The 12,271-nt window shown below is 56.1% G+C and overlaps 1 protein-coding gene across 1 annotated transcript in view; it reads right to left on the minus strand.

Moving 5' to 3' along the window:
* Positions 1–2,269: 2,269 nt before the first annotated feature.
* The window catches only part of COL6A1 (collagen type VI alpha 1 chain), a 36,138-nt gene continuing 26,136 nt past the window's right edge, over positions 2,270–12,271 (minus strand). Inside the window, exons 27-35 of the mRNA XM_044673403.1 lie at positions 11,874–11,909; positions 11,157–11,193; positions 9,804–9,812; positions 9,134–9,267; positions 6,591–6,700; positions 5,353–5,536; positions 4,789–4,975; positions 4,082–4,111; positions 2,270–3,904 (exon numbers count right to left, since the gene is read on the minus strand). Coding sequence (XP_044529338.1) covers positions 3,282–3,904; positions 4,082–4,111; positions 4,789–4,975; positions 5,353–5,536; positions 6,591–6,700; positions 9,134–9,267; positions 9,804–9,812; positions 11,157–11,193; positions 11,874–11,909 — 1,350 coding nt within the window. The 3' untranslated portion in view covers positions 2,270–3,281. The remainder of the gene's footprint in view (positions 3,905–4,081; positions 4,112–4,788; positions 4,976–5,352; positions 5,537–6,590; positions 6,701–9,133; positions 9,268–9,803; positions 9,813–11,156; positions 11,194–11,873; positions 11,910–12,271) is intronic.

The raw sequence follows: 12,271 nt of genomic DNA on the forward strand, positions 1-12,271 counted from the left end.
TGCTTTGGGGGGTAAATGTTGGAAAATGAGGTTCTGAGGACTCGGCATGATAGCTCACAGGTGGAGTAATCAGTCTGCTCGAAAACTTCAAGAACACGGGGAAGAGGAGGGGGAGAAGGCAAAGGAGGAGGAGGAGGAGAGGGAGAAGAAAAAGAGGGGGGGGAGGACGAGGGAGGGGGACTGGTGGAGAGAGAAGGGAAGCTGACTGAGGGGCTGAATCTCCACTCTCCAGGGATAGCAGTCAACTTGCTGGATCAGGTGAACAGATGAAGAGAAGAGCCTCGTCTTGTAGCCCAGAAGGGTGGAGATGAGGCCCAGGCGGGAGAAGACCCGCCATTCTTGGGAGCAGGGCCCGGAAGGGAGCCTGGGCTTGGCAGCAAGGATGGATGAGGGGAAGGAAGAACTGGGAAGGGCGGGCAGGGCCCCCAAGGATGGAGGGAGGGTCTCTCGATGGGAAAAGATGCAAAGGGGGGAAGGAACTTCTGTCTGCTCTCAAACTGTCCCCAGAAAGCGGGTGACTTAGCACCAGAGGTTCTGAGCTAAGAGGGCCTTTGAAGCCAATTGGGCCAGTCTCTCCCCTGCCTGTACCCGGCGCCCAAAGGTGCCCTCCCACTGCTGCAGATTTCATGCCTTTTGCAGGCAGGACGCGTCGCGCACCAGGACAGGTCACGGGAGGCCGGCTCTGTGGAAGGCGTCACTGCCAGGCTGCGAGCTCTTCAGGAGTGGAAAGGGTGGGGGGAAGCGATTGCCCCTAGAGACAATGGCTTTGTGTGTGACTTGGAGCCCGTCCCCTCACAGAGAGAGGCCATACTGCGGGCGACAGCCCTAGTGACAGGTCCAGGGAGGCTGGCTTGAGCTCCAGAGGGGAGGGACGTGGAACCCCAAAGCTGGTCAGCCCAGATGGCTAGACAGGCCCAGGGGCCCGAGGCGCGGAGACTAGATTCGGAGACCCAGGCACGGGCGGGCGGCCGACGCTTAGCAGAGCAGCAGCTTCCCAAGAGCAGGGCTGTGCCTCATTTGGCCTTTGTGCAAACCCGGGCCTTGGAGAAACAGCGGCTCCCCTCTGACTCGCCCTGCTTTTGACCCCTGGGACTCCGCGGAGGGCGGGCGCCACGTCTTGGGCATTTCCCCTCCTGCTTGGCACCTCGTGCAGGGCCTTGTGAATAGCAGGAGCTTAATCATGCCCCCCTCCCCCCAGGGAAGAGGGATTCTCAGCAGGAGGGGAGGAGGAGGATGGGAGAAGTGAGTCGCCAGGCCGTCCTTTTCATCTGGATAACAGCGGTTGCGTGGGGCCCTGCCCTCTGGGCTGCGTAGAATGGCGAGGGTGTCCGGGCCCGAGGCGGGCTTTCGTGTAGACACGGGCAGTGCGGGCGCTACCCTTCCCCTCCGTTTCTCCCTCCCTCCCCTCCGAGGGAAGAGAGGCCAATTATGGAGGCCGGGGGTGAGAATCGTATTCCCTGGGCCCATCACAGGAGAGCCCAGACCAGTGGCGAGGAGGAAGCCAATCTTGAGGACACATCAAGGCTCCTGCGAGGCGCCTCGGCCATTCCGTGAGCAGCCGAGGCGACACGCATGTGGCCCGACAGTGTTTCCAAGGGCAGGTGGGGCGACGCCCTCAGAAGATGGGGTCACGGGAGATTTACAGGCCTGACGAGAGGATGGCTCGGCCCGAGAGGGGGATCAACGTTCCTGGCCTTCGAGAGTCAGCAGGAGAGAGCAGGCTGCCACGGCCGTGGCGGAATTGCCACACTTGAACTGGCCTTGCAAGGAGAGGGGGACCTGCCATTCCCCCCCCCCCCCGGGAGGAACGCTTGGACCCCGTCAGCAGGCTGTGGGCACACCTGGGGGGAGGCCCACGCATGCCCTTGGCCCGTAGAGGGAATCTGTGCCCCTTGGGGGGGTACCAGATGGAGACGAGGAAGGAGGAGAGGGAGTGGGGCTAACTGGGAAGGCATTCAGAGCCACAATGGGAGGCGACGGGGGAGGAGACGGACGCCGCATCTTGCTTAGACTAGAGAAATGTCCATCGCCTGCGCCCTCTGCGGGCCCCCCCCATTCCCCCAGGAGCTCCCCAGCCCGTGCCCTGCTAGGAGTCATGGAGGCTGTCCAAGTCCGGGGGCCCCACCGCAACGGGAGATCGCACGGTGCCTCCAGAGAGGGGAACCTGGAGCTCAGGTCGGCCTCTCGGGTGCTTAAGAAGTGCCCGCCTGCCTCCAGGCCTTCCTCCTCCTTTCCCGTTCGCGTCCTTAGAGACGACGAGGCAAAGAGGTTGTGGAAAAACATTTATTGGACAAAGGATGGAGCCGGGCCCAAAGGAACGGCTGGACTGGCGGAGGAACAACGGGCGCTGGGCCGCCACGTCTCAGGGGATGGGCCGTCCGAGCGGGGGGCATTTTTCAAGAGAAGAAGCAAGAAAGGAAGTCGTGCTAGAGCTGAGCCCCACAGGGATGCCGAGTGGCTCTGGGCGAGCCCAGAGTCTGGAGCCAATTGCTGGGAACTGCCATTGTAAACACGGAGGGTTGGACTAGCACCTGATTTCTATGGCTGACGCGACGCCTTGCCAATGTGCCCCGCTCTGTGCCTTGAAAGGTCGGGAGAAGAAAGCACCGGCAAGAGACGGACGTTTCTAAGAAAAGCCGCCTTGAGTGCAGAGAACTGCCTGGCAGCCGTGCAAGCTTTGGCTTCTCTGTTCCCTGCTTTCACTGGGCCGGCTTTGCCCTTGGCACGGGCCTTCCGGATGGTTGGGGTCTCCAGGGGGGTTCCATGAACCCTACAGCGCGGGAGGGTAAGTGGCAAGAACTTCCCAGGAAGGGCTGGATCAGGGCATCCTCGGCAGCCAACTCTCTCCCCAAGAAAACATTGGCCGAGCCACGCCGGGACAGTCGAGTCTCTCAGGAGAGAACATGCCACGTCGGGGAACGTTGGCCCTCGGCCCCTTTGCCCACGGCAAGTTTCCTGCTTTGGGCATGAGAAGATGATGGTCGACAGGTGGGGAGTTTGCTGTGAAAGCTGGCGCTGGCTAAAGACGGGGATGAGAAGGGTCCCTGCCGAGGGGCTCGCACGCAGAGCTAGAGAGGGGGCGCTATCCACCAGGGGCCCGGAGGGGGCGAGCTCAGCTTCTCGATCTTTCTCCCTCTCTAGGATCCGTCCGTTGGGAAGTCGAGAAGACGCCAAGTCACATTTGCGTTTCTGTTTTTAGGGTCGGGGGGAGAGGGTCAGGCCGGGGACAAGACTACATGGCGGGCCCTCTCGGGTGGGGGGAAGTTCTCCTTCCTCCTTCCTCAGCCGATGGAAATCTTTCTGGAGACTGTCTGGTAGAGGACCCCCTGGAGGAGAGATTGGTAGTCGGGCACCCGGAAGAGGTGACGCTCCCCGTAGGCCACGTCATACTCGGTGGTCTTGCCCGTGACCAGGACGCGGATGTTGGGCTCGTTGACCTGCCGGCCCACCACCAGCACGTAGATTTCGATGCCCGCTCTCTGGGCCTCCTGCACGGCCTTCTCGATGGCGCTCTCGGTGATCCCTTGGGAGTTCCCGTCAGAGAAGAGGAGCACCTTCTTCTTGGCGCGGTCCGAGGAGGCTCGCCGGTAGAAGGCGGTCACGTAGCGAATGGCGTCGTTCACATCGGTGGCGTCGTTCATGAAGCCCATGCTGTCGATGTTGCTGGCGACCACCGTGTAGTTCTGGAGGAACTGCAGGGAGTGCGTCTCCGGCCTCTGCTGGCCTTTGCCGCTGTACTGGACCACCGAGAAGCGGATGTCGTGAGAGGGGTCGGCCTTGTTAGCCGTGAGGAATCGCTCAGCCAGCCGCTTCACGAAGCGCTTGGTGGTCTCAAAGTTGTGCTTGCCCACACTGGCGGAGCTGTCCACCAGCACGGTGATGTCTGCGGGAGACGTGAATTGGACTGCGGAGGAGAAAGACCTTGGTCAGACGGCCCGTCACTCACAGAGACATTCTGTCTCCCTCCACCCCCCCAAGAAGAACCGGGCCGGTGCCGTGGGGCGATGGGTGCCCCCATCCCTATGACGCCCGAGTCGGCACACACAGGCGCCCGTGTGGCCGAGGTGTAGCTCCTACTCACTTGGGCAGGTGTAGTCTGGGCACTTCTTATCTGCAAGAGACAAAAGACAACGCTGTGGGATTCGCCCCAAATCTGCCACGTTCTTGTTTTGGTGGCATCCGGCTTCACCCAGGTCAGAAGACCAGCCTGCTGCAGCTCGGGCACCTTCTCACCCCGGCCAGGTGGAAGAGCAGGAAGAGCAGGAAGAGCGCCCTCCTGCTCGCCCCTCGATGCCACTTCTCGGCTTCCCCGTCACCCTCTCTAATGGACTCCATCTCTTCCGCTATCCCCATCCTGCCCGTTGGCGATCTCTAACTCTTCCCTAGCCATCTGCCCTTCTCTTCTTTCTCAAGGAAATGGGGACCCTGCCCTGCCCGCCTCCCCCCAGAGCTCTGAGTTGGGCGAGATTTCTCTAGACACGCCGATGGGTCCTTAAACACTCGCCTATCGTGCCAGGAAGCGCTGACTCCCCGCGAGCCGATTATTGGCAGGGGGCGGCGTGCCGGCTCCCAGGGGCTTCCTAGGGCTGCTTCTCCCCCTGGGCCTGCTGGGCCAGCCCTGGTTGTCCCATCCCTAGTTCTATCTGGAGGCTGACTTCAGTCGGCTAACCCAGCCCCAGCCGATGAGTGCCAGGCAGGCCCCTCCATTTGGTGGAAGTGTGGACGGATGGGTGGAGCGTGTCCCAGGACAGCGTGTGGCCCCGGGCCGAGTCCCCAAGTCGCTCTCACCGATGCAGATTTGGGTGGTGATGTTTTGCAGGAAGTTGTCGTCCAGGAGCTCGGCATAGTTTTCCTTGACGAGGGATATGCCTGTCCTTTTCCCTGGGGAGCTGGTTTGGCCTTGGCAGGAAATTTCATTCAGCTGATCTGGGCTTGCGCTGCCCCCAAAGAGATCCTTGATGCCCAGGGAAAACACCTGTGGAGGGAAGCTGCTTGCTGAGCTCTGCTTCTTCCTTCAGGATGGCTTTTTCTCAAGCCAAGCTAACTGCCGGCCCATTTCTTTCCCAATTCCCCTCTCTTCTGCACTCCAATGGCCCACCACTCTGCTTCCCTGCCTTCGTGTCTCCCCCAACAGAGCGGGGATCCTTCCTTCCTTTCTTTGTGCCGCCAACGCCACGTGCAGCTTTGGCCTTAATAGAAGGTGGGTAAGTTGAGGCGAGATGACCTCTTGGCCCATTTGCCTTCCTTACTGGAATATTCCGGAATCGGCGGTGCAGGAAGCTCTCCCGTTTCTCCTGTTTGGGCTTGCATGACGGCCCCGGAATTCAGCTAAGCGACCTCCTCTGAACTTACCACGACGTCTGCTCCACAGAGCACGGTCAGAGGAGTCGTGTCTCGTTCCGTGTCCGACCGCCCGTCCGTGATGACAAGAGCGATCCGCTCATTCTGGGTGGGGGGCAGCAGGTTATTCCTGGTGTACTGAAGGGCCTCCCCAGTGAAGGTGCCTCCGGCCATCCACTGGAGTTTCTTTACTGCCCTGCATTCAAAGAGAAAGATTAGAACCCGAGCCCTTCCTGGGCAGGAGAGCACCCATCGCCCAGTTACAAAGTCCTAATGGCAGCCATTTTAGGGAGGCCGTTCCTGGCACCCAGAAGAATCCCCTTGGTCTCTCAGCCATTCTATTTTCTCCTCGAATGGAGAGATGAGGGGCACCCGTGACGTTTGGCCAAGATAATAGATTGTCACGGTCCTCCTGGGGGCCAAGTGACTGGTTGGGTGACCTCCCTCTCCCTCACCCGACCCTGGTCACTTCCACACTGCACCATGCTCCACAATGACCCTGGATGACAGAAGGCCAGCTCCTAGAGGGAAGCCTCTGCCTCTAGCTCAGGGTCTAAAGGAGTTCCTGGCACACAGAAGGCACTTAATAATTGCTTGGTAACTGATCAGTTGGAGGAGAACATCATTCCGGATCCGCATTTTTTGCACAAACCCCCCAAATGACCCCACTAGGAAGGCGGCACAAAGTTCTTTCTTGGGCTAGTTCAGTCTTTCTTTTTGGAGGGAGATGGCGTTTTGCTCCCATTTGTCTTGGGCACTCTTCATCTGCCATGAACTTGACTTCTTTGGGGAAGGGAACAATTGAGGCACAATATCGGTCTGGCTCACCTTCAAGATCAAGAGAGACTGGCCCAAAGGCACCCTCCCTCGGTCATCTTTCTAAAAGGAGGCACGTGGCCTCTTGCACGTGCCAGATTCCAAAGGGCCAGGTCACATGTTGCTAGAACATTCCGCTCTAGCTCCCTGGGACGGCCCCTAACCATGTGGTAGTGCTGCCCTCTCCCCTTGGTGAGTGGCCTGCTGCAGAATCAAACCTGCGCTGACATTTAGTCACCCTGTTTCCAGTTATGTATCGGTGCATGCAAGCTTGGGAGATTTGTTCTCCTGGAGTACCCGTCTCCAGCTCCAGAGGGTGACCACTTATTTGGAGGCAAGAGGATGTTTCCTAGCACTAGTCCTTCTGCAGTTGGCCTTCCTGGTCAAGTGGGGTGCCCAGAAGTGGAGAGTGGGGTGGGGGAGGGACCACTTACTCTTTCAAGTCATGGGCGTTCTGGATGTTGTTGTTGCTCAAGCTCACGTGCTCCTGCATTTGGTTGTGGCTGTACTGGACAACACCTGCATGGGACTGGCCAGGTTCAAACTAAAACAGAGTTTTAGAAAGAGCAGACAGAGTCAAGACCAAGATGGAGGCATTTCCCATGAGAGAGTCCCTGAGTTTGCTCTCCTGCTACTCTCTAATCCTTCAGTTATAGATGGAAAGAATGAATGAGAACTCATTTCCTAAAGTCGGTCACTTGGTTTCCAAATCGCTCCATTGGACTGGCATGTGCTGGCTGTTCACCATCATTCCCAGCCCTTCTTGGGAGAGATTGTCCTAGCATGGCATCTCCTCGAGCTCTGTGGCCTGGATGCATGGTGCTATGGCTCTAAACTCTTCAGGGGGGAATTCACAGGAAGGCTTAACCTTCAGTAATCTTTGTGGTTCTGTTGACGTTCAGACCCGGGGAAGCACTAGCCACGACTGTCTCTTCTGAGAGACAGCCTGGGCAGAGTTGGGCGCCATTTTGGCTTAGTTCAGAATTCCACCTGCAGCCTACATTCCACACAGAGTCTCCTCTCATGGGTCCAATGCTAATATCCAGGCATCCGTTTTCAGGAATTGGGGTTAGGATGGCTGCTTCCGCTCAGGTTCTTTCAAAATCATTGTTGAACAAATTCTGAAAGTCTAATGACCCGAGGAAGGCTGTGCAGGCCTGTCTTTATTACCCATGTTTGGAAGGGAACAGGAGGGAGAGATTACTAGGCTGTTAGGCAGATGGGGCCTGATTTTTGAAAGCCCGTTTTTCTTGTCTCTTTTCTCATGTGAAGTTAAGAATTTAGGCTGAATGTAACAAGAAGAAATCTGGCCCTAAGAGGAACGGGTTGCCTGGGGTGTTGGCCCTCTCTCACAGAGGGCCTTCAGACAAAGATAGGACGGCTTTTTCTCGGAGATGTTTGTTGTAAGGGGCTTTATAGGACATTGCAGGGGGACTCTAAGTTCCTGGAGGGCAGAAATTGTCCCACTTGGGTCTTTGGGTCTCAACTGCCCAGCATGTGGGAGGAAGCACTTCATAAGCAATTGTCTTAAACTGAATTGGTCTGATAAAGGTCAGATGAGATCACCTCTGAGGGCCTTCCAAGATGGAGACTCTGGGTTTCCATGGCTTTGGTCTAGATCTAAGGTTCTCCCCACACAGTGGCAGTAGCATCAAGGACAATGCTTGAAAGGCCATGGCAGCTTGACCTCCACGGAGAGTCACTTAAAGCTTGCCTTTGTCTCCAGCCTCAGATGGCCATGTAGCCCAGTGGTGTTCCACTATTAACCAGAATTAGAAGAGAAAGCATTGCCTTCCTGCTGCTAATAGTTAGAAATAATGCCTTTGGGCCAACGTTCCAGTAAACTTTGGGGGAGAACAGGATCTGGAGGGCTTGTGATTGCCATCAGCCCACACTTTGGCTGACTATTCCCTTGAAACAATGACAGATTGCCAATAAGGTTCCGTGAAGATAACAGCACATTTTGACCACAGAATTGGGTTTATCATTCAATCACGCCATGCCCCCCAACCCCAAAGAAGTCATCGAGGCTGCCCCTCTGGAGCTGCTAAACGTTTCCCTAAGACCCGGCCTTTAGAAACACCAAGACTGTTCCTTGTACTATTCCTTGGACAAGTCTTAGGGTAGCAGGATGGGTTGGTGGTCTGATTTAGACACCGAGAAGGCAGGAGGGATAATGATGTGGAAATCATATCTTGTCCTTCAGGGCTTATTGACTAGGAAGGAATGAAGCCTGTTAGGGATGGGCGTCTTCTCCCTCCACTTCTGGGTAATTGGAGCCTTTTGTAGGGAGAAACATCTGCTCAAATTCTTGAGCTCGCCTGAACTCACCAACTCGTTCCATTCTTATTGTCTACCGTTGTGCCTTTAGCCTTGGCCCTGAGAAGGAATTGGAGAATTGGTGGGGAGGAACGTGGTGGGTGGGGGTGGGGCCTCTCTCTTTCTCTCCTTTAAACGAATGTCTGGTGGTGGGCTGCCATTCCCGGTTTGGTAATTGGTTTAGAGTGTCATACCTGATTTTTCTTCTGGGAATGGCGTCATGGAAACACTTTACCAACATGGTAGCCACCATCTAAATGGTGGTTAAAACTTGGGTAGGCTAATTACCATGTCCTGTAATGACAGGGCATGGAAGTGGGTGCCCTGACCATCACTTTGTGTTTTGGGAAAATTACATTTGGCCTTGCTATATGTAATCTTCTGAAGCCTGCAATGGGCATTACTTGGCATATGGCAACAGGCAGGCTAGAAGGTTCCCTCCAAGAAAGGAAACCTCTTTCTTTAAGAACAAAAGGAGAGCCTCTAGCCTGGGTCGGTTCAGATCAATCACCTCGAGGGCAAGAAGAGCTTCCTTCCATGACCTCCCTTGGAGGACTTTGGAGGGAGCGCGGTGTAGAAAGCTCCTCCTCTGGCGGAGGGCAGTGAGAAGGCCGAGGCATGGCCTCCGGGCTCCTTCCCAAGAATTCCAGGGCCTTACCTTGACCAGCTCGTCTCTGCTCAGCCTGTCGATCACCTTGACGATGAAGTCCTTGGCGATCTCAAAGTTCTGAAGGCCGATACTCTCCGAACTGTCCAACACGAAGAGGATGTCGATGGGGCCACACTTACATTCTATTCCAAAAGAGGAGACATCAGGGCGTTAACGGGTCTGGCAAACCTTCCTCTTGATGGGGCCCAAGATGAGTCCCATTCAGAGACTAGAATCATCCTGCCCTCGCTGGGGCTCTTCACACACTAGTTTGAGACTCCCAGAATGCCCGAAGCAAAGATGGAGAGAGAAATGTGTCCCCTTCTCACGCCGTCACCACTCTTACAGGAGACCCTAGTTTGGGTGCTGATGCCGCTCTCTGTTACAGGTTGATGGCACTCTTGTAAAGTGCCTGCTTGTTCCAAAGCCTGCTCTTCCTAAGAGTTGGGAAGCCTGGGCGGGCCAGGGAGGCTATCTCTGTCTCCTGGCCTTGGCACCATCACGAGGTTCTGACGCACGGATCGGAACCATCTGGGTCGACTCGTGCCTGAACCGAGGATGGCCGAACACTGAATTACACTCTTGGGGCCCCGCTGGGTCTGCCTAGCCGGTAACAGCGGAGAACAAGCCAACGCAGAACGCGCATGCCTTAAAGAGTCGTAAAGTGACCGGTACTCACCGCAGCAAGCTGGGGGAAAGAAAAGGGAAGAGGGCGTTAGAACACGACGAAGACTTCAGGCTCGCTTGGCTACAACACAGGGCGAGCTCCCCACCTTACGGCGCATTCTCGTTTTTCTCTGGATCGGCCCTTGCCCTCGAATGGGCCTCCCAAGGCAGAGAGGCCCCTGCTTCGTAATTCTGGGGTTACCCTGCATCCTCCTTGAATGGGGCCAATGCCAATACTCAGGGATTCGTTTTTCCTGAATTGGGGTTAGTTAGGGTGGATGCTTCAGCCCAGGGTTCAGGGTTCCAGAGTTTGGGGAACCTTCCCATGACACGACAGGCAATTTGAAGTGAGCTACTGGCTTCAAAAGGAGCTCTAAGTGCCCTGAGAAATGGCCTCCCGTCTGGGTGGCAAGGGAGAGAGCGGAAAGAGGGCACGATAACTGCTCAGCCTTCTTATGCTGCACCCACTGGGCAGGTTGTCATGACAACAGACATGGAGCTAAAGGCATCAACGCCTCCTGCAGAGACTCCCTGGGCTGCCACACCCATCCATGGCCGGTGTCAAGCCCAGCGCAAGTGGGAAATATTGAACAGAGGAAGTAAAACTACAGCCGCACAGCTGATGTTGCCGGTGGTCTTCCAAGCCACCGTGTGGCCCCCAGAGATTCTCGCAGAGGCTTTACGGACTCTGGTTCCTGTCTGAGTTTGACACCACTGATCTCCGGTGCTGCCATTTTGACTGAAGCCAGGACTGACTTACTGGCCGCTGGACAGTCACTAACTGAGGACCGCCTGGCATTTAACTAGCTACTCTAGAACCGGTCCAGGGAATCGTCTTCCCTTTCCATTGAACTTGCTGGGCCATTTTGTTAAAGCCACTCTTTGGGGATCGATGCCACGACAGCCACGGTCACTCTTGCTCGGCATGGAATTGTGGGAAAAGCACAGGCCCGAGAATCAGGAGACCTGGGTCCCATCCCGGCTTGGACGCTTACTGGCTGCGTGGCCTCTGACGAGTCGTCTTACCTCCCCGAGTGCCTTACTTGCCTCATCTGTAAGCTGGCAATAAGAACACCTCAGCTATGTTATCTCTGAGACTTGTCGTATTATGATGCTGGACGTGCACAGCTAGAACCTGAGGATTTCCAGCCATACAAATGCAGGGAGCGCGTTTGCCCTGAGGCTGATCTCGGGAGCAAGCACTGTTTCAGTTTGGTCCTTCCTCCTAGCACTGGGCACGATGTGGGTCACAGAATAGGCTTAAGAAGTAGTCACTGCTTAGAGGACGGCGTTCTGGTTGCAGAACGACACCCTCCCCTCTCCAGGAAACACACACACATGAGGAAGCTCGAGAATGAATACTTACAGCACATTTTCATGATGATGTCCAGGATTTCACATTCCTGGGGTGGGGAGAGAAAAGAGCCGTCACGCCAAAGCCAGGGGAGCATCCAGTGACCTCCCTCCTAAATGCGTGAAGTGGTAGCCCTTGGACACCCTGGGGGGCACGTGGCCACGAGGCTGATTGAGACTCTGGCACAGTGATGGCGAGCCTTTTAGAGACCGAGTGCCCAAACTGCCACAGGGGAGCCTCCCGCCTTACTCCAGACAGGAGAGGGAGGAAGCGCTCCCATTGGGCAGCTGGGCAGAAGGGTAGGTCATGTGAGAAATGTCCTTAGGTGTGCGTGTGGAGAGGGAGAGGGGGAGGGGAGAAGCCCCCTTCAGGATGCATGCCATAGGTTTGCCAACACAGCTCTAGGACGCTAGATAGAACCATAAAGCCAGAGAGCCTTGCATCATGGCTATTCCTCTACAAAGGACTTTAGAGCTCATGTCCTCCTCCATCCCGGGTCCACATCCCTGCTAATTCTGAGCTTCTCATCTTCTGGAACTCTGTGACCCTCAAGCTTGGCTCAGTTCTCCCACCCCCAGCTCTGGAAACAGGGTGGTGGATTGGAGTTTCATAATGATCTAAGGTTAGACTAATTTTGCCAGAGTGAGCTCACTCCGAGTTCTGGGGCTCAGGCCAAGAGAAAGGAAATTGCTCTGGGAAAGTGGCCTAGTGGTGGCTAGATTTACTTACATCTGGTCCTGGAGGCCCTGTGGGTCCTGGGGGTCCCTGGGTAAGACAAAAAGGACGAGAAGACAGTAAAACAAAAGAAAGTGGAAGGAGGACGATCCAGGAAAACACGCCACTGATCTTGCCCTCCCAAAGACCGAGTTGCAGAGTGGGAGGGGCAGCCTCCCATATGAACCTCAGAAAGCCTACAGAAGAGATTGTCCACAGCCCCGAGACCAGGGCCCAGGATGCTGACTGATTGATCAGTTGATTGATTGGGAAGTGAAGCTGAACTCCCCAACTGTCACTCCTTCCTTCCTTCTTCCTTCTTCCTTTTTCCTTCCCTCCTTCCTTCCCTCCTTCCTTTCCTCCTTCCTTCCTTCCTTCCCTCCTTCCTTTCCTCCTTCCTTCCCTCCTTCCTT

Source organism: Gracilinanus agilis, chromosome 4, assembly GCF_016433145.1.
Source record: "Gracilinanus agilis isolate LMUSP501 chromosome 4, AgileGrace, whole genome shotgun sequence".
In the NCBI taxonomy this organism is placed as follows: Eukaryota; Metazoa; Chordata; class Mammalia; order Didelphimorphia; family Didelphidae; genus Gracilinanus; species Gracilinanus agilis.